General features: G+C 49.1%; 2 protein-coding genes across 2 annotated transcripts in view; one reads left to right on the forward strand and one right to left on the reverse strand.

Annotated features, from left to right (window-relative positions):
• LOC115606428 (classical arabinogalactan protein 3-like) overlaps nt 1-2,272 on the reverse strand; it is a 13,882-nt gene extending 11,610 nt beyond the window's left edge. The window contains exon 1 of the mRNA XM_030482320.1: nt 2,003-2,272. Within this exon, the coding sequence (XP_030338180.1) occupies nt 2,003-2,272 (270 nt within the window). The remainder of the gene's footprint in view (nt 1-2,002) is intronic.
• Nucleotides 1,796-17,659, forward strand: AMZ1 (archaelysin family metallopeptidase 1). The gene is made up of 7 exons (XM_030484553.1): nt 1,796-2,036; nt 9,151-9,484; nt 10,090-10,257; nt 11,137-11,265; nt 11,598-11,761; nt 13,104-13,280; nt 16,935-17,659. The coding sequence occupies exons 2-7, from the start codon at nt 9,181-9,183 to the stop codon at nt 17,502-17,504; spliced, it is 1,512 nt and encodes a 503-aa protein (XP_030340413.1). The 5' UTR covers nt 1,796-2,036; nt 9,151-9,180; the 3' UTR covers nt 17,505-17,659.
• Nucleotides 17,660-18,987: the final 1,328 nt, after the last annotated feature.

Below are 18,987 nucleotides of genomic sequence, written 5' to 3' on the forward strand. Positions count from 1 at the left end.
GCGTTAATTTTTACTTGTTTACTTGTGGTGGTCAGTCAGTGGTGGGGAAGCAAACCCAAGTATTTATCAAGTTTAAATGCAACAGGTTTCTTAGGGGGAAAAAAGGCACTTTTGGAGCGTGCTGTATTGGGGCAGTTTGTCTGGTTTTAGCTCAGGGCTTCCTCAGGGCAGAAGCCGACTCTTTGAGGCGTGTATGCCTCTGAACATGTTGACAGTGCACTGTGAGCGACTCACAAATAGATAATTTAAGCTAATTAATACAAATAAACTCTAATTACAAGCAGCAACTAATTAAACCAGCACAGAGGGCAACTCCTGTGCTTGGGGTAGCAGCTGGAGTGGAAGATGATGCTATTGCAAGGCCTTAGGACTCCCTCCCGCCCTCCCCACACTCTGAATCTCAGGCAGGTTTCCCACAGAGCAGCTTTGTGAGCAGCCACTGCAAAGAGGAACTGCTGCTTCTGCTCTTGGCCTGATTATGATAGCAGCAAATTAGGGCAATTTTTCACCGGAGCTGCTGCTGGTGCGTTAAGAGCAATGCAGGTCCCAGGGATGGCAGCCTGCAGCACACAGCCATGGTCTGATCTGGTGCCTGCTAACCTTGCAGCACAGCACACGGTCATCTGTCCACTTCTATGGCCACCTTGGTCCTGGCAGGACATTTCTGCTGGCCCTTGCAAGGCTGGGTTGTGCTGGGTTGCCAGAAACACTACAGATCCTGAGGCTGTAAGACATATTTTTTCCCCCTAATTTCAGTTTATGTCACTCAGGGACACACTTGGGTCCCAGCCTGGGTATTCCCTTTTCCTTCCGTCTCAGGATAGCAGGAAAGAGGGATCAAAGCACCGAAGGAATCAAAACATGAAAGCCAGAATAAATGAAGCCATGAAGAAATGGGAATGAAGATCCACTCCTCTAACGTAATTAACCTTTCCAAGAGGAGATAATAGTCCCAAATTAAAGGACATCGTGGGATGCAGAAATGCATCCAGGTCATGTGGGAGACATACTGAGTGAAGCATCATCTCCAGACACCCGCTGCTCCATCATTCATCACGTACTGAGAGCAGAGATTAAAGGGCACTCAGCCCCTGCAGCGCTGTCTGCCACCCAGCCCCAGGCTCATCGGGAACACGCTTCCTCAGATGAGGTCTGGTTCCCTTTCGCTCCTCTCTCCCTGAGGCTTCAGACAGGGGGGCCTGCCAAGCACCCCAGCACCCCCAACACCAGTACCCCAGCATGCCAGCACTCCCAACCCCAGCATCCCGATACCCCCAACCCCAGTACTCCAGTGTCCCAGCATCCCATTATCCCCCAACCCCAGTACCCCAGAACCTCAGCACCTCAGCACCCTGATACCCCCAACCTCAGTACCCCAGTGTCCCAGCACTTCAGCATCCCAGTAACCCCAACCCCAGTACTCACATACCCTAGCATCCCAGTACCCCAGCAGTGCCAGCCCCAGCATCCCAGCACCTCCAACCCCAGTACCCCGGCACCCCAGCACCCCCAACCCCAGTACCCCAGCACCCCCAACCCCAGCATCCCAGCACCTCCAACCCCAGTACCTCCATAGCCTAGCACCCCAGTACCCCAGCACCCCCAACCCCAGCACCTCAATACTCCCAACCCCAGTACCCCATACCCTAGCACCTCAGTGCCCCAGCACCCTAACCCCCAGTACTCCCAACCCCGGTCTGCGAGGAGCCCCGCCGGGGGGGGGCGCCATCTCCCTGTTCTGCAAACCCGGCCCCGCCTCCCGAGCGGCCCCGCCCCGAGGGCGCCCCCAGCGGTTGCCCCGCGCACCGGCAGGAGGCGGCTCTCGGCAGCAGCTCAGCGAATCCCGCGGGCTCCGGGCGCAGGGGCCGAGCCCCCCTTTGCTCTCCCTGGTTCTTCCTCCTCCTCCTCCTCCTGCTGCTGCTGCTGCTCCTCCTGCCGCCGCTGCCGCCGGGCTCCGCTCTGCCTCGCCAGCCCCGAGCCCGCTGCCCCGGCCCTGCCGCACCTTCCCGGCCTCCGCAGTCCCGGCACGGCGGGCGGTGAGTCCTGCCGGCCACGGGCGGCTCGGGGAGGGGGGAACGAGGTCGCCCTTATTGGGGGTGGTAAGAGCGGGGATACAGCCCGGCGCGGCGGGATGCGGGGTCCGGTCGATCCCGGGATGCGGCGGGAACGCCTCCGGCCGGGGAGAGCGGGCTCGGGGCATCTCCCCCGGTGATGGGCACCGCTCCCCGGTCATGGTGGCCGTGCCCGGGGCATCTCCCACGGCGACGGGCATCACTCCCTGGTCATGGTGGCCTTGCTCGGGGCATCTCCCCCGGTGATGGGCACCGCTCCCCGGTCATGGTGGCCGTGCCCGGGGCATCTCCCACGGCGACGGGCATCACTCCCTGGTCATGGTGGCCGTGCTCGGGGCATCTCCCGCGGTGATGGGCACCGCTACCCGGTGATGGTCGCCGTGCCCGGGGCATCTCCCCTGGTGATAGCGGGTCATGTTTAGGGCATCCCGTTCCGCCGGGATGCGGGGGACAGCGCTCGGGGCATCCCCCACCCCACGCCGGATCCTGCCCTCGGTGCCGGGGCCGTCCTCGGTGCAACCCTCCCGCGGGCTGAGCTCGGAGGGTCCTGCCCCGCGGTGCTGAGGGGGACTTGGTCCTTCCCCATACACCCTCTCGTAGCATCCCCGCCCCGGGGATCAGCATCAACTGCCCCTTTTCCATATCAGCGGGGCCGGGGGGGCTCAGGTGTCCCAGGAGCGTTTCCAGAACCATGTCCCCTTACCCTTGGCCAGGCAGCGCTGCCTGGTGCTTTGGGCACAGCCGGAGAGACCCGCGGTTTGGGGTCTGTCATTGCCCCCCGGCTCTGTGGCTCCTCAGCTGCAGCACAACCTTGGAACCCCCTCCCTCGCCTTGGCTGTAAGATGTCCGTAACCACCCCCTAACCTGGTGGCACCACCGAAAAAGCACTTGATTTCCTAGGAAGAGGCACAGCATTACGGTGCATTTATGCTGCATGATGAACCGCTTTTATAATGCCTGCGCTTGAGGGAGTATCTATAACCAGAGCCATACCTGCTCCGGCATTCATCTGTATGGAAAGTGCAGCCTCTTTCCTGGCTAACAGTGGGGTTGTCTCAGAAAGCATTTAGTCTGTCTAGACAAGTATGATGAACAGCAAAGTGCCTGGAGCTGTGGGTGATCAGAGCTTGGGGATCTTCGCAGTGTTGGGGTGGTTGTATAGCTCTGAGAAATGTTATTCAGTGCTTTTGGGTCTTTGGTTAGCAAATGCACAGCAACCAGCCAGTAGAGTGTAGAGGTTTGTTTCATGTAAGAGCTGGGGAAGAAGAAAGCAGCCAGCCCTTCAACACACACGTGCATGGGAGAAGCATCACATTAGTAAGAGTTTAACCAGCTAAGATAAACAGAGAAAGCACTGAAAATGATGAATAAACGGGTGATGAGGGGGTGGAGGGGGAAAGGCATATGCTGGCAGCTTACTTTCTGGAGGGTAGCACAGAGAAGTCAATGAATGTTTGTATGACACTTAGAGAGCCTCAAATAGAAGGCTTGAAAAAAACCAGGTAGCATTATGTATGAGCATAGAATAAATAAAATCCTTAGAACAGAAGACTGAAACTCGGAATAATGTATGTCCTTAATATATATTAAAATGAAGAGAAGTGTATGGAAGAGAGCAGCTTGAACATAAAACAAAATCGAAGGGAAAGCAGATGGGTAGGTGTTCTTAAATAACTAAGACCACTTAAATAAGGACAGATGGGAGCATCTGTCTCCATCTTAGGTATTTAATGACCTTTACAAAACTAGTCTTTAATCCTGCAAACCCTCCTGCATAGGAGTTGTCCATCTGACTTGTTCAACAGTCCAAGTAAATTAATGAGGAAGACTCATGTGAGGGCAAACTTCCAGGACTGAGCCTTGCAGCAGTAACATACCACTCACAGTTCCAGTATGACAGGTATATTCTCCTTCCAGTAAATGCACATGTGAATCCTTGAGGGTTTCCACAGCACCAGGAATGATACTTTTTGAGAGAGACCACACAAAACATCTTTTTCTGAGTCACAAACATATTCTAGAGACATAAAGATTATTGAGATCTGGTGGTACATGAGGCCAGGTTTTATCTAACTTTCTGGTCTGAAATACATATATAGATCTGACTGAGTGTTCTGTGGCCATTTGATGTGAAGTGAATGGAAGATGCAACAGTTCCTTGTGGGTACAAGTATGAGGATGATCAGAGCAGAGTTAAATGCTCTCACAGCTCTGTGTCGTCTCTCCATCCCATCACACTGGACTCATTTACTCATTGAGAGTTCAGCTTCTCAGTCAAGAAAAATCTCTTTCTATCATAGAATCACAGAATGGTTTGGGTTGGAAAGGACCTTAAGATCATCTACTTCCAACCCCTTGCCATGGGCAGGGGCATCTCACACTAGACCATGTCACCAAAATCCTGTTCTATACATGTCAACAAGTGAATTGTGAAAATTGCTTTCATGCTGTCAACTGTGTGATGCTGGGAAGGAGAAACTGGTCCAAGAGTAGCAGCAGCAGCCACCAACTGCAAAGCTCAGGAACAGAGCTATTAAGCAACTAGGACGTGTGTTGATAATTACTTAACACTTGTTATGTTTGCTCTGGGCTTTTCGTTTCTGTTGCCTGGCTGTGAATCCTCTGCACTATCACTGCTTGTTTACAGCACAGCACCTAACATAGGCAATTCATCAGTTTTAAGAGGCTCTGCTCATGTCCTTCTGACATCCAAAGAGCCCAATTAAGTGAGTCTGCCTCTAAATACTTCTCAAGAGCTGGGAGGGAAAGGGAATGAGACTCCTTCTGTGCACCTGCAGCCTGCAGTGCATACGAGAGTCAGAGTTAGAAATGACTTACAAGTTGACTTATAAAAAGCATCTTGAGAATGACCAGCTTAAATAATATATATATAAATACAATCTGTACAGTGTTAGAGCCCAATTCCAGACAACACCAAATAAATCCATTATATACAGAGTACTCTGCACCTGAACAACATAGATTTTCTGCACACGAAACCATTTCTATCTTGTCAGAACATCCTTGCACTCCATGATACTTGCCTTGGCTTTTGAGAATTACACTGTTAGTGTCAGCCCCAGGCATACCTATGCAGTGTCAATATAATAGAGAATAAATGACATAGATGTGAATTACAAAAAGAATAATTCATAGGTAATTTTCAACTACAGAGAATAATTTATAGGTGCCTGATTTGCAAAGAGAATAATTTATGAGTAACCTGAATTGCATGTAAAGCACATTTACAGGTTACTGTAAGAAAGGGAGTATACTGACTGCTCCGCTGCCACGTGTTGAGGCTGGATTTTGGGGGCACTTCTTGTGAAAACACCCACCATGAAAAAAATCCAGCAAATTCCATAGTACAAAGATTTGTGTAATATGCCCAACCTGATCTGAAGCCTCCGTATATGACCAAAAGCCAGACGTATGGCCCATGTTGTCCTCACAGCTCCTGCCTCATGTCACACACCACAAGCAGAAAGGCCACAGTATGATATGATCACTGGAAAAGGCTATTCCTGACAGCAGACAAGGAGCTGAGTGCCAAAACCTTGCGGTTATGTGTGTCTCCACTGTACTGCAAGGATGTGATGATGAATGATATGAGAGATATGAATAATAGAAAAGAGAGGGAGGTCTGATCCAGGCTGACTCCTTCCCTGCCCTGGTGGGAACCCTGCGGGTGGCAGGAAGGCACAAGTTCACGTTTCATGACACACAGACATGATGTATCTTTCCTATATACCTGAAGGGCATCAGGATGCATCAGTGCTTCCACTTTTTCATCACCACCATGGCATCTTAAAAGCTAAGCAGGGAAAAGAGTATCCAAGCTAAAGTGGCATTCCCTCCTGAAGCATGAAAGAGTTATACGGGGCACCCTCAACACAACAGCTAAAAATGACAATTTGCACTACTTCGGTTAATGAAACACTATATTCATGTGTTAGATCAAGCCCCAAAAAATCTACTATAGTTAATGTTGTAAAACAGCTTCTCTTTTAAACTGCTGAAGTTGTCCATAAACATTTTCTGAAGCATTCGTTTTTCTCCAGTGCAGTATTTCAGAAAGGCTTGTTAAGGAGAAGTAATTGTGTTGGATTTGGAGAGGGTCCTGGGTTGCTGCTGTTCTCTGGGAAGCAAACCCAGGCTCTTCAGGAGAAGGGGGCATGCCTCGCTCTGGACCGTGCATTGCAAGTGAATTCCTATGCTTGAGCTTTCAAACCACTAAAGTGTAATCATAGACATGATGGACATAATGGTGAACATCACAAAACACCCTTGGTCCTAGCTGGGAATGTCTGGAGCTGGGTGAATGTCCCCTTTTAGGAAGCCTTGGGAAACAATGTATATCCCATAGCTTTGGGTTCGCACTATACTCCATGAGAGCCTGGGGGAACGCACGCTGAAAGACTGTGCGCTCATTGTATTTCCTGTTGCATACATCCACTCTTTGCTGCTCCTCATTTAAAAGAGAAAAATCTATTCATTTTGTACCCAGCTCCTCCTCCTGCAGACCCACACTCCATTTATTGCCAGGAAGCGCTAATGAAAGCAGCTCGTGCTTCTCAGAAACCTTCTTTGACGAGATCACTCTCAACCTCAGCCAAGTGCAAAGTCTCTCCTTGGTTTCCCTGGGAGCAACAGGCACTCAGTAGCTCGCTGGATCAAATCCTCAGTGATTTTAGCATCACTAATAGTTCCCCAGTGAAAGTGCTGCACATGACCAGAAAAATGATGCTTGTTTTTAAAGTTACATAGAATCATAGAAGAGTTAAGGTTGGAAAGGACTTTAAGATCATTTAATTCCAACCTCACACTAGACCATGTCACCCAAGACTCTGTCCGGCCTGGCCTTGAACACTGCCAGGGATGGGGCATTTACCACTTCTTTGGGCAACCTGGGCCAGTGCCTCAGAATCCTCACAGTAAAGAACTTCTTCCTTATATCCAACCTGAACTTTCCCTCTTCTAGTTTAAACCTATTCCCTCTTGTCCTATCAACTACAGTCCCTGATGAAGAGTTCCTCTCCAGCATCCTTGTAGGTCCCCTTCAGGTATTGGAAAGCTGCTATGTTTGTGCAGAACAAGTGAAATCTTGGCCATAGGAAACCACAACTCCTCACCCTAGCCTAAGGCAAAACCTCATGACGTGGTGGGATCAGACTCCCACTTCATCCTCCCACATCTGGAAGCGAGACAGAAGTGTAGACATTTAGGTGACAAAGCACAGAACAACCTCACACGAAGTCTTGTTGCTGCCTGTAAAAACCAGCAGAAGCAATTTGGACACGTTTTGGGCAATAAGAAGAGGTGGCTGAGAAAGCATCACATTTTATTTCTAAACATTCATCAGATTAAGGCACTTGTACCCACTTCAGATCCCACCATGTGTCTGCTGTCAGCCTTTAACACTAACGAAATACAAAGCCTGCACAAATAAAGCTGCTTACCTGCTCCTCTCCCAGGCTGTATACCCTTAGTGCCAGAAAAGATCATACAAAGTGAGGCTTTTCCCAAGGACTGCTTATACATACACATATCTTCCCAAGGGTTAGATGTAAAGTGATTCAGTGTTAATTTTAATGGGCTGCCACCTTTCTCTTACAGTGCAAACCATCAGAGCCTTCTCTGTGTAACTGAGGAAAGACTGGCTCATGTTGGTACTATTTTTTAAGCATTGAATTTTCTTGCTCTATTGCTGTCCCTGGGGACCACTGAATGTCACTCACCTGACAGAGCCAGGCTGCAGACGTATCTAAATTATAGACTTAACCAGTTCCTTCTAAAAGTACTTCACCTCTTTTCTGTGATTGAATGATGCTGTTATAATGGCGATGGTCAGCAGCTGATACATTTGCTTACCCACCCATAAAGGTTGTCTGGTTTCTTTTAAATTAGTATTAACTTGCCTAATAGAAGAAAATACTCCTAGACACCCTGCACTTTTGTGCATATACATAAAATACCTGTGTATTTTTCATTCTGCTGTATACAGGTGGAGCACTTACCTGTGATAGGCAACTTTGCCCAAGTACTGCTCCAAAATACCCTAGTTCTACTTTGATCTCCTTACAAAAAAATCGCTGTCTTTGGAAAAATTCAGCCATAGGGACTTTGTTTCCTCTTTTTCTTCCCTTTCCCAAAGACATCTCCTTATGTGCATAAGCTGCAATGGGAAATAAGTGCTTGGCTTCAGCAGCTTTGGAAAACGCTGGCTTTAGAAAGGAGGCTGGAGAGGATATTTCTGGGATGCTCTGAATTAATTTCTTTCTGCTGCAGGCTTTTGTTTGCTCTTTATTTACCCCTTCACATCATCACCAGCATCCTTGATGCTAACATGGTGTGACATGAAGTTATTCATGAGGTGACGTGATGGCAATGGGCCCATACATATCTTGCTAGAGAAGCAGCACCAGGAAACATGTATCTCACACCATATCCCACCTGTGGATCAGGATGGGCAAACCTTCCAATATCCTGCAGCCTGACAACAGTGTGGTGAGCTGGTAGATAGCCCGGGTCAATACCTAAGGGTGGGGATTAAAAGCTATTTGAGGAAATTGTCAACAGTGAATAGCTGCTTTCACTGGTGTTAGGTAAATCAGAAGTTTAGGCTTCTGATAGATAGATAGAGATCAAGATCTACTTCCCAAGGTGTGTGGTTTAGCCCAAGGAAAAAGGAGCACCCCCTTTTGACATCATATGAAGGCCAGTGCAGACAGTTGCATAACACAGAGAGGTATTTTCTGTGTTATTGGGACTTCAGGATAGAGCACCAAAAGAAATATACATCAAACTGCTTTAATGCAGACATCTGGTAGCAATACTGGGGCTATGCATTCTTGAGCACCATCTGCTGGTACATTGTCCATTAACAAACACGCAGATGGAGAGCACCCTGTAACAGCTACTCAGGTAAGAGCACAGGGCTCCAGGCCCACACTGTGTATAGCATTTATAAGCTCCCAGTCAAACCTTACAGGTGGGATCTTGGGGCAAACTGCTTGGAGAGCAAAGGGTGAGAAGGCTTCCAGGTCCCAGCCACGTGCTGATGCATTCCCTCCTGCAGGCAGTGCCGCAGCCGGTCGGCCCCTCCGCGATGCTGCAGTGCAAACACGCTCAGGAATTCAGCTTCGGGCCCCGGGCTCTGAAGGACGCGCTGATCTCCACCAACCCAGCCCTGCAGGAGCTCTATGCCAAGGCTTTCTCCAGGGCGGAGAAGCTGTTCCTCTCTGAAGCCTACAACCCGCAGAGAACGCTCTTCTGCACGCTGCTCATCCGGACAGCTTTCGACTGGCTCCTCAGCCACCCCGATGCCCCCGAGGACTTTGAGACGTTCTATCATGCCATGCTGAGGAGGAAGCAGAACTTCTATCGGAAGCATATTTACCTGCAACCGATAGGTAATGTGGGCATCTTCACAGAAAAGATACAGGAGGGAGAAGGGTGGTGCTGAGTGTTACTGACATCCTCCTCTAAGGACTAAACTGCAAAATCCAATTGCCATAGCATAGATAAGTATAACACCAAAGGCTGTGACATGCCCCCAGTCCAGAGTCACAAGCCGTGATGACAGCCATCAGTAGACCTACCCTGTAAATGGTATGTGTGCCCCTGGGTGAGACTTGCTATCCATATATGTATGCGTACATATATATCTGTATGTAAAACAATGCTGGATAGAACAGCATTTCTGGAGCTCCCTCTTTGGTGGTCCATTAAAAAACAGCCACCTGTTCCCACATTAATCTTTCTGTACAACTTAAATAGGAGACAAGCTTCCTAATGAGAGAGTGTATTAATGCCCCAAGCCACCCCTTAGACAGAGCCCCCCTCTTCTCCTCCATGTCTGTATAACTATCTAGAGACACCCACTACATCTCAGAGTAGACAATTAACTTAAGAATTAACCTCTTCCCCAATTGCTGCAGCCAGCCCCACAAAACCCCTTCAAACCCTAGGGTTCACCCTGGCTTTAAGGAACTGATAATAGAGTTTCTCTTCTTAGACTTAATTGAAGGGCCTGCTGGGCTCTCGCTGCTGGACTCCCTCCAGAGCTGCGTTGAGTCTTTCTTCCTGGGTCTCCGTGTGAAGTGCCTTCCCTCCATCCCCATCTCATCCATTCACTGCTGCTACCGCCACAGCCGGGACTCAGACAGGGTGCAGCTTCATGCAGGTAAGGACCTGGGAACAGGGAGCCCATAGAGACATCAGATTGGCACACGAGCATGAATCCTCCCCTTAGGAAATGCCTGAAATAGCCCTTCATTGCCTGAGCAGGGAGGGGATGAGGAAGGGAGTGAAAAGGGCGGAATCCTGTTCCCATGGAAAACCCAGAACTTTGAGGCTGGAAACAGGAATAAAAACCAAATTGACTTCCATCATATTTTCCTCTGCTGTTTGTATTTCTCAGTGCTATTATATTTAGGTCCAGCTCTACAAAGTGATCACATCAGCTCCACAGAAAGACCGTTGATTTGATGTAGTCCAAGTTCTCCCACCTCTTGTCCAGAGCCAAAGTAAATTAGTGGCCTGGGTGGTGCAGGGGGGGAACTCACTGGCCTTTCATGTTAGGAAATATGGGTTCAAGTGTCACAGAGCTCCCTAGGGACAAGGGTTTGTGAGCTGCCAAACTCTTGCTTCACAAACATCCATCTGGAACTAGCTCTTTGCAGGTACCATGGGCAGCACAAACCCAGCTCTGTACCAATGCGGCTGCTCCCTACAGGTCTGAAATCCCTGTAGGGAAATTCTTCTGCTTCCAGGTGCTTATTTCCATGGGTTAGTATTGAATTCTACCCGTGCCTTTGTCTTAGCTCTGCTTTGTTTTAACTCTGTGCTCGGCACTACTTCCAAAGTCAAGTATGCTCATACTCCTGTTTGAGGGGACAGGTCTACACAGCCATAGTTCTTCATCTGAGATGCTGAATCCAGCAGCTCTGCCTGTCTATAGCTTGGATTACATCCTCTTCCCCATGAACAGCAGAAAATTTGGCTCTTGCACGCTTTCCAGAGATGCTTCATTTTAACAAACATCTCTCTTGTATTTGTCCAGATGGAATCCTGAATTTCCTGAAGAACAACAAGCCCATGGATGCCCTGTGTGTCCTTGGACTCACTCTGCTGGACCTTTACCCATGTGAGACCTGGAGCTACACATTCAGCAAATTCCTGCCAGGACAAGGTGGGTTTGGTGTCCCATGATCTCCTAGGACAGCATGCAGAGAAGGCAGCACGGTACCAGAAGGCCTTCCCTGGGAGACTATAATAGCCAAACCTTCTCCTTAACATTTTCTTCAGTCCCTGATGAGAGGAACTAGGTTTTCCCAATTTAAAAGTAGGGGATTCAGGGCTCTTGCTCCAGCCAAAGTAACTGAGATTTTACAAACCTTTTGGGAAGTATGTCTCATAACACCATATGTGCTCAACTGGACTGTGCTACCTTTCCATGCTGTCTAAGGTGAGATACAGGCATAAGGGAGATGATGCCTAACTTGTACGTGTCCCTCTTCACAGAGGTGGGAGTCTGCAGCTTTGCCAGGTTCTCCGGGGATTTCCCTCAGGCTGGCTGCAGCAGCTTGAACCCGCTCACACAGAAGGAACGGCCGTGCCAGGTCAGCAAGGAAAGCAGAGAGCGGACACTGCCGCTCAGCGCCCAGGAGATGGTCCAGTGCTGTAAGGTAAGACCAGCCTCCGTACCCCATATCTCTTGCTGTGTAGGGTTAAATACTCAGGGCAAAATCCATGTCACAGCCCAGTGAAAGAGGCATGAACTCTGTCCCCAGAACACACTGGCCATCACAGCTAAGTCCACACACTTAACACAGTCGTAAGGAACTTGTATTTTAGTGCACTGTGTAGACAACTCTTACTCCCCTTGCCACTGGAGCAAACTGTAGCATCAGCTGGATAGTGAGGCTACAGGACTTACCTTATGTCATGTAGCAACAGTGAGACAAAACCCCTGCCCAGCTCCCAGGCTCATGCTTGGGTAATCTCACATATTTTGCTTGCCAGGTGATGCACGTGCAGTAGGATGTTAGCTGCAGGTACAGTACATGGAGGTTAATCAGAGTATCTAGTGGAGCTGTGTATTAACTAATGGATGGCTGGGAAAGAGTGACTGTGTCTTCCTCAGACAATGGTACCCATTAGGGGAGAGGACCACTTCCCAGGACTGCTTGCATAGATGGATGAGAAAAACACCCCAGCCTAGTTTGCACTTATAGGTAGATGCCATTAAACCCATTCATCTCCAACACATCCTCTTCACCAGTGCTGTCCTCCCTCATGCCAGCTCTGCTTCTAGTGTCTCTCCCAAAGCTGGCCCACAAGAAGCAGCCACACCAACACCTTCAATGCCGTTTCTCTGTGCCTCTCCTGGTGTTTGCTTGGCATTTTCTAGTCTGAGGTCTCTTCCTGTAGCAGTTTCAAATGATGTTGGGTGGCAAGGGGAGGAGAAGAATCATCCATCAGCCTTTCCACGGTCACCAATTCCCGAGGCAGTCATGCTTGGCCAGCTGACTGCAGCTTAGTTTTTGCTTTGGCACACATGTTAAGAGCATCTGCTTTGGAAAGATCCAGATCTGTGGTTGCCAACAGTGTCTTACAGATTTCTCACATGGACTGTGCTGCTCTTTTCAGGCCCCAGGGGGACTGTTTTCCCCCTTAAAAACAAATCAAAACAACAAAATAACTGAAACCCACACTGTCCTTGGGGAAGAGAGCGACAGCAGCACTGCCCTACAGCTCTGAACACGCTATCCATAGGGTCTTCCCATAGCTGCTTCTGAAAGAGACACCTGCACTTCCTCCTCCACCATACAGACATGGATTTGGGGGTACCTGGGAAAAAGGGAGAATATTCCCTTTCTACCTCAGAAAAGCCTAGGCTGGAGGATGGCCAGGGCTGAGCAATAAGACTGTTGGGGAGCAAGGAAAGTGAAACAGCAAAGGAGGAAGAGGAGGGAATAGTGCAAGCAGGACTGACCATGCACTGCTGTGATTTATGCTTTCCTGAAGGTGACCTGCCATGAGATCTGCCACCTGATGGGGCTGGGGACATGTCGCTGGCTGCAGTGCATCATGCAGGGCGCGCTGAGCTTGGATGAAGCCCTGCTGCGGCCTCTGGAGCCATGTCCCATCTGCCTTCGGAAGCTGCAGCACGTCGTGGGCTTCAAACTCGTTGAGCGCTACAGGGTGAGACACAGATCCACCAGCCCTTCCCGGGGCAAGGGGACACAGCAGGGAGCAGAGCAGCTCAGCCCAGAGAATGGCATGAAGTGTTAAATGCAGACACTCTCAGTGCAAGGTGCTACGAGGGAGAAGCTTACACCTAAACAAGGGTGGTGGTGTACACAGCCTTGTGGCTGTCACTAATCATAGAATGGTTAGAGTTGGAAGGGACCTTAAAGATCATCTAGTTTCAACCCTGTAGCACTTCACCCAAGCTCTAGGGCTTCTGGCTGTTCACCAGAGACAGTGCAACAGCCCAACCACATTTGGCTACTGCTGAAAACAAGGCGGACAGGCAGATTTCACACCAGAGCAGCAGCAAGCACAGCAATTCCCACATCTATGCCCTCTCCTATGGGCCACCACGTTTTTTCTGCCTCTGGGGCTGCTGGTAACAGGGAGAAAATATTAAGTAGATAATTTGCTGCAGTTCCTCTGTTTAATGGTATGAAAAAGGATCACAGATTATTACTTCCTAATAAGGGGAGGGTCCCTGACTCATCTTTGTCTCTTCTCTCCCACCCCTAAAACTGCTAACACCACATTCGACCAGCATTGGGAAAAGTGTTAAGACACCCTTAGCTCCAGAAAGTGTTCTCTACCTCTCCTGTCTAAAAAGTAGGATTTGGTAGCCAAATGGCTGCTGGAATAGAAATAATGTCATCATTCTCACTTAGCACCCTATTTTCCCCCTGGTTATGATTCCTGTCTGACACACATCATGTTCAGAGGCAGGATTTTCCATGGCTGCCTATTTTAAAGTCTGTGAGCTATATCTGTGGCAAGATGCATGCAGAATGAGAATGGGGATGCCTCTAATTTCATTCAGCTTGGAATCAGGTGCACAGAAGCATGGTAAAGGACATGGTAGGGAGAAAACAAACCAAACCGTGCTTGTGTGGTTTTGCTGCTTGTCTGTGCAGATCTGTCCCTGACACCATGGCTGTTTGTTCCCTGCTTCTGGCTGAGAGGTGCCTCAATTGCCCAGACTACCTAAGGAATTGATCCTCATTCAGTTAAACACCCAGCCTGTCAGCATTCAGCTATTGCTTTCTAGAAGAGAACTGCCATCTGCAGTAAGCTTTTCTAGAAACCTTCTTGCCCTTACACCTGCAGTAAATAGAGCAATTGGCTCAGCATCCTCTGGTGACACTGAGCACAGACCTGAAGGAAGGACATACTTGCCAAATGTCACATCTGCTTCCTTGACGGGAAAAGCTTGGCTAGATATAGTACAAGTATGGTGTAAGAGTTGTGATAATCTCTGTAAAAGGCTTTGCTATAGCACTGAGAGGAAATACAAATGCCAGAGGTGAATTAAATAGTAAAGGAACCTGACAGAAGGGAGCACAAAGCATTTGGAGACAATATCAGACAGCAAAGTTACTTCCTAAGCATGATTTGAGGGGTTGTGGCTGGCCAAGTCTGGAGCCACATTTCCCTTTGGAAAACTAGCATAGATCCCCACCTGCCACAGAACAGCCCCAGACGCTCATAGTAAATACAGGAAATGCCAGACACAGAGCTGCTCCTCGCCAGGAGCAGGTAATTCTGCTTGAAATGATTGTGTTAAGTCTGCGACTCAGACACAGCGACGGGAAGAAGAGCATGTGAGACAGGACAGGAAACCAGTCCTTATGCAGGAGGAAGAGCCCCTCCATTTATTTATCTCAGTTGCACTCAAACACGCTCCAGTTTTGTATCACAGCTGCTTATTCCAGTGAGTCATGTTAAAAACTGACAGCAAATCAATTCTCATGGTGTTTCCCCACCACAACCAGCATTTCCACCTGCTGCTTCTGCAGCATCCCAGGCTGTTCTGCACGTAGCAGAACAGTGCTTGAGCTGCTCTTAAAGGCTGGGTTAGCTACATCTTTACAGTGGTGTTAATCTCACTATCTGCTCCGGGGATGACAGTGCTGCCATGGCAGAGGAGTTTGGAAAACATCCAGTGCCAAAGCTGGAGCTCCTTGGGGTGTCAGACAACAGGTTTCCTTCTTGGTGACTTACCTGGGGTGGGCATCCACTTCAAATGCTCCTGCCTGCCGGCTAAACCCACAAAGAGGTTATTCCTTTTTAGTTAAATAGGAGAACACAAAAAGAGGCTGCAGCCCTACAAACCCTGCCCAAGTTTGAATCAATAAGCCACCCAAACAATGAGAGACAGGAAAGATGTTGGGGTTTTGGTAGTGATCTTGAGTCAATCATTCCCTCCTTTTGCCTTAAATAATCTAAATGTATTGTTTGAACATCCTCATCTCCACAGTTTTTTCTCCTCTTGGGAACTGGGCTAAGTAGCAGTTGTGATTCCTTCCCAGATTCATGACTCTTGGGAATTTTAAGAGACATCATAAAGTCATGGGCCGGTTACAGCTTTCAAATAGCTTTGCTGTCTCCTTCCCTAGTCCAACCCCTATTGCAGCTTCTGGTGGCTTCTTTGTGTTTTAAACACAGAGAGAGGAAAGGGCTACTGGAGGTGGGATAAGGCAGGAGAAAAGTTGTCCCTTTACATTTGTTCTTGCCCCAGAGGGAGGGGGCAGGGTGGATTCACTGGGCTGAAAGGGTCCATTTTACTCTTGTATGAAATTCTCCCCCGAGGCTCCATGCACAGACTGAAATGAGTAACAGGGAAAAAGGGCTGATGTCTCCCACCCACTCAATTTGAGCTCTTTATCCTCTCTGTCACTCGCCTGAAGAGAGAGCAGGAGAGGAGGGAAGGGGGAGGGAGCAGCAGGAGAAGGGAGCTCTGCAGGGCTGGGAATCTCCTCCTGCTTCTCCAGCAGCTCACCCCGAGCTGAGCATGTATGAACCCCGTGCACCAGGGTTAATACTCTGCCACCACTGCTTCCTAAAGCAATCACAGGGCTTTGCTAACATCTCAGCTGGGAGCTGCAGAAAGTAAAGATGAAGAAACAGGCCACAAGGGTGTGAAAAAGCTCAAAAACACACAAAACCCTGTATGCTAACAAGGCAGACAAGGAGACCACCTTTTATCCAGTGATGACTAGAGCACTGCGATTCATTCCCCAAAGCATAAGGAATAAGTGTGCCAGAAGCAACCCGTTCTATGCCCCATTGTAGCATTCAATATTTAAAAAGCAAATGGTCTCAGACATTTTCCTTTCATTAGTTCTTTCCTGGAGCCTTCTCACTTGTGTATTTCAACTCAAGAAGGGAAGAGCTATTCTCAAGAATAAAACACACATTACCACAGGAGTTAGCATCACGATGAAACAAGATTCTTCATCACTCTCTCAGGAGCTTTTATAATGACAGAGCTTCCTCTAGAGAGGCACTGGTTTGGCTCTCAGAGATCTCATCCACATGGCAGGGAGAGATTTTGTGCTGTTTTCTACCATCTTCAATAATAGGCCACATACAGCCCACATCTGACTGGAGGCAGCTCTGCCACAGATGTTGACTCCAAGAAAATGGGATGAGCAAGCCCCTACTTCATAGGGTAACCATGAGTTGTGTGAACCCATCTTCTTGCAGACAGGACCATAGCATCCACAGCTGAGCCACCCAAGGTGAACAGGTTTACCTGACAAATACTGGGAAAGGCGTAACTGTTTTCTGTCATTCTCTAAAATGAAACCTTTTTTCCTCTCATCACAGAAGCTCTACGCTTGGACACAGACTGTACTGGCCACGTGGCCAAGGCAAGAGTCAGCAGACCTGTCTGCCTCGGAGGACATCCTTCCATTCAGCTCGGACTCTGGGATGTGCTGTGAGAATGACTCCGAGGCTGTGACCTCCTTGTCCGAGCCACTGACACCAGACACATGCAGCCAGGCCCTCTCCATCGGCCAGGACCTGGAGCAGGATGAGCACTCGTGTTCGCTGGCGGAGGGGCACAGCCAGCCCCAGCTCGCCGGGCCCACCAAGTCCACGGATACCATTAAAGATTATGAACTGTGGCTGGAGATGTGCATTGCTGCCCTAGAGAGGAACGTCTCTGAGGAGGAACTGGCTCAAGTAGACAAGGCTGTGGATGCCCTGGCTAAGTGGGAAATGTTTACAGGACAACTGCCTGCTATGAAGAAGGACCTGCCCTTTGCTAGGGACAGCACTGGGCTACGGAAAGTTCTCGGAGACAAATTTTCCTCCTTACGGAGAAAATTGAGTTCCAGAAAACTGTCCAAAGGGGAATCGTCCCCTCAGCGTTGGCGGTGGGAGGAAAACTAGGCTGGGTCTGCCTTGGGTTGGGCCAGCCTTGCCCCCACAGCTTTGGTTACGTTACTGCCCTGCTTCTGACCTTTCCCACCACAAGTTGTTGCTGTCAGAGAGAAGCAGCAGCTCCCCACAGGAATAAAAGGTGTTTCTTTTTCTGAGGTTGCTAACATAGTTTTGATGTGATCAGTTATTCTCTAAGGGTTTTTCCTGTGCCGGTCTAAATGACAGCACTACTCCAAACCCACATCAAGTCCTACAAAGGCACTTCTGCTTTCTTGCTGTATTTCATTTGGTCTGAAGTCAGGCAGGAAGAGCTCCATGCTAAACACTCAGCATGTTCAGACAGAAACTTGGGCCATCTGAACAAACAGATGCAGATCAAACCAGGGCAGCTCTCCCATACACAGAGCTGTCTGCTTAGCACTTCAGTCTGAAGCACAGATGAGTTTTCTCCCTCCATAGTGAATGTTCACCTCTCTAGTGGTTGCTGCCCCATCAGCTGGAGGTTGTGCTAAGCGTAGAAGCACACCGAGGCTCATAGCACAAGTAGAGGGGAAGAGATGGAAGAGGACAGGCACAGAGTCAGCAAGTATAGCAGAAAGATCCCTGGCAGCTTGTCTGCCATAAAGAACAGTGTTAGTGGGATGACTGCCTTTTGGCGGACACTCAAGGGGATCTCCAGAGCTGCTTCAGTTCGAACAAAGCCAGGCTTGGAGCAGTGAGCTGTAACTACTCACATCCTCTGTAGATTGGCACAGGAAAGAAAAACCTTTGAAAACATTTACACGCTCACTGATTATTAACTTAAAAGGGGGAATTACACATGCATTCCTCTCTTTCTGCCTTGAGAAGTGAACGCTCCGGCCTTTCCTCTCTTCTCCGCATTGTAAGTCACCCATTGAGCAGGAAGGGGTGCTGCACTGGTGCTGGGAGCTGCAGAGCCTGCCTCCCCATCCCTGGGCATGCTGTTCCTCCAGCTATTTATAGACAGAGCTCAAGAGGCTGATGGGTTTTCCAGCTCTGTAACAGCAACACACGAGGGAAGGCCAGCTCCCTCCATCCCCAGTTCACCCAGACCTCAGCACTGATAACATGCTCTGCAGCTCACAGCTACATGGCCACGCTCCAGACTGCTCCCATCTAAAAATACCAGCAGGTAGCACTGGGTCTGGTTCAGCTGGGAGGAGAAGGAGGATGCTTCCCTCAGAGGAGCTAATAGCTTTGGCTTTCCTGAGCACTTTCCCCTGTGCACTTTGAAGGCCTCACACCATGCAGTAATCCTGCCATCTACATTTGGAGCGGGAAGGGAGAAGATCAGTGGAAGACATTTGAGAAAAGCTTGAGATTAACACGTGCAGGTGAGCAGAAGAGATTATTTCCCAATAAACTGGATTCCGGAAATACAAGCAACTTCACATCCGTATGATTCATACAGGGAGAAAAAGGCAGTTCTGGCTAGGGGACCGATGACAGCAATTCCTGGAAACGTTTTTTT

The sequence above is a fragment of the Strigops habroptila genome, chromosome 4 (genome assembly GCF_004027225.2).
Source record: "Strigops habroptila isolate Jane chromosome 4, bStrHab1.2.pri, whole genome shotgun sequence".
Classification (NCBI taxonomy): domain Eukaryota; kingdom Metazoa; phylum Chordata; class Aves; order Psittaciformes; family Psittacidae; genus Strigops; species Strigops habroptila.

Bases quoted from the DNA above. Each gene is read 5' to 3' on its own strand.
- AMZ1 (XM_030484553.1), top strand. From the start codon at position 9,181: ATGCTGCAGTGCAAACACGCTCAGGAATTCAGCTTCGGGCCCCGGGCT. The intron at 9,485-10,089 runs GTAATGTGGGCA...TTCTCTTCTTAG, and splicing joins TATTTACCTGCAACCGATAG to ACTTAATTGAAGGGCCTGCT. The intron at 11,266-11,597 runs GTGGGTTTGGTG...CCCTCTTCACAG, and splicing joins CAAATTCCTGCCAGGACAAG to AGGTGGGAGTCTGCAGCTTT.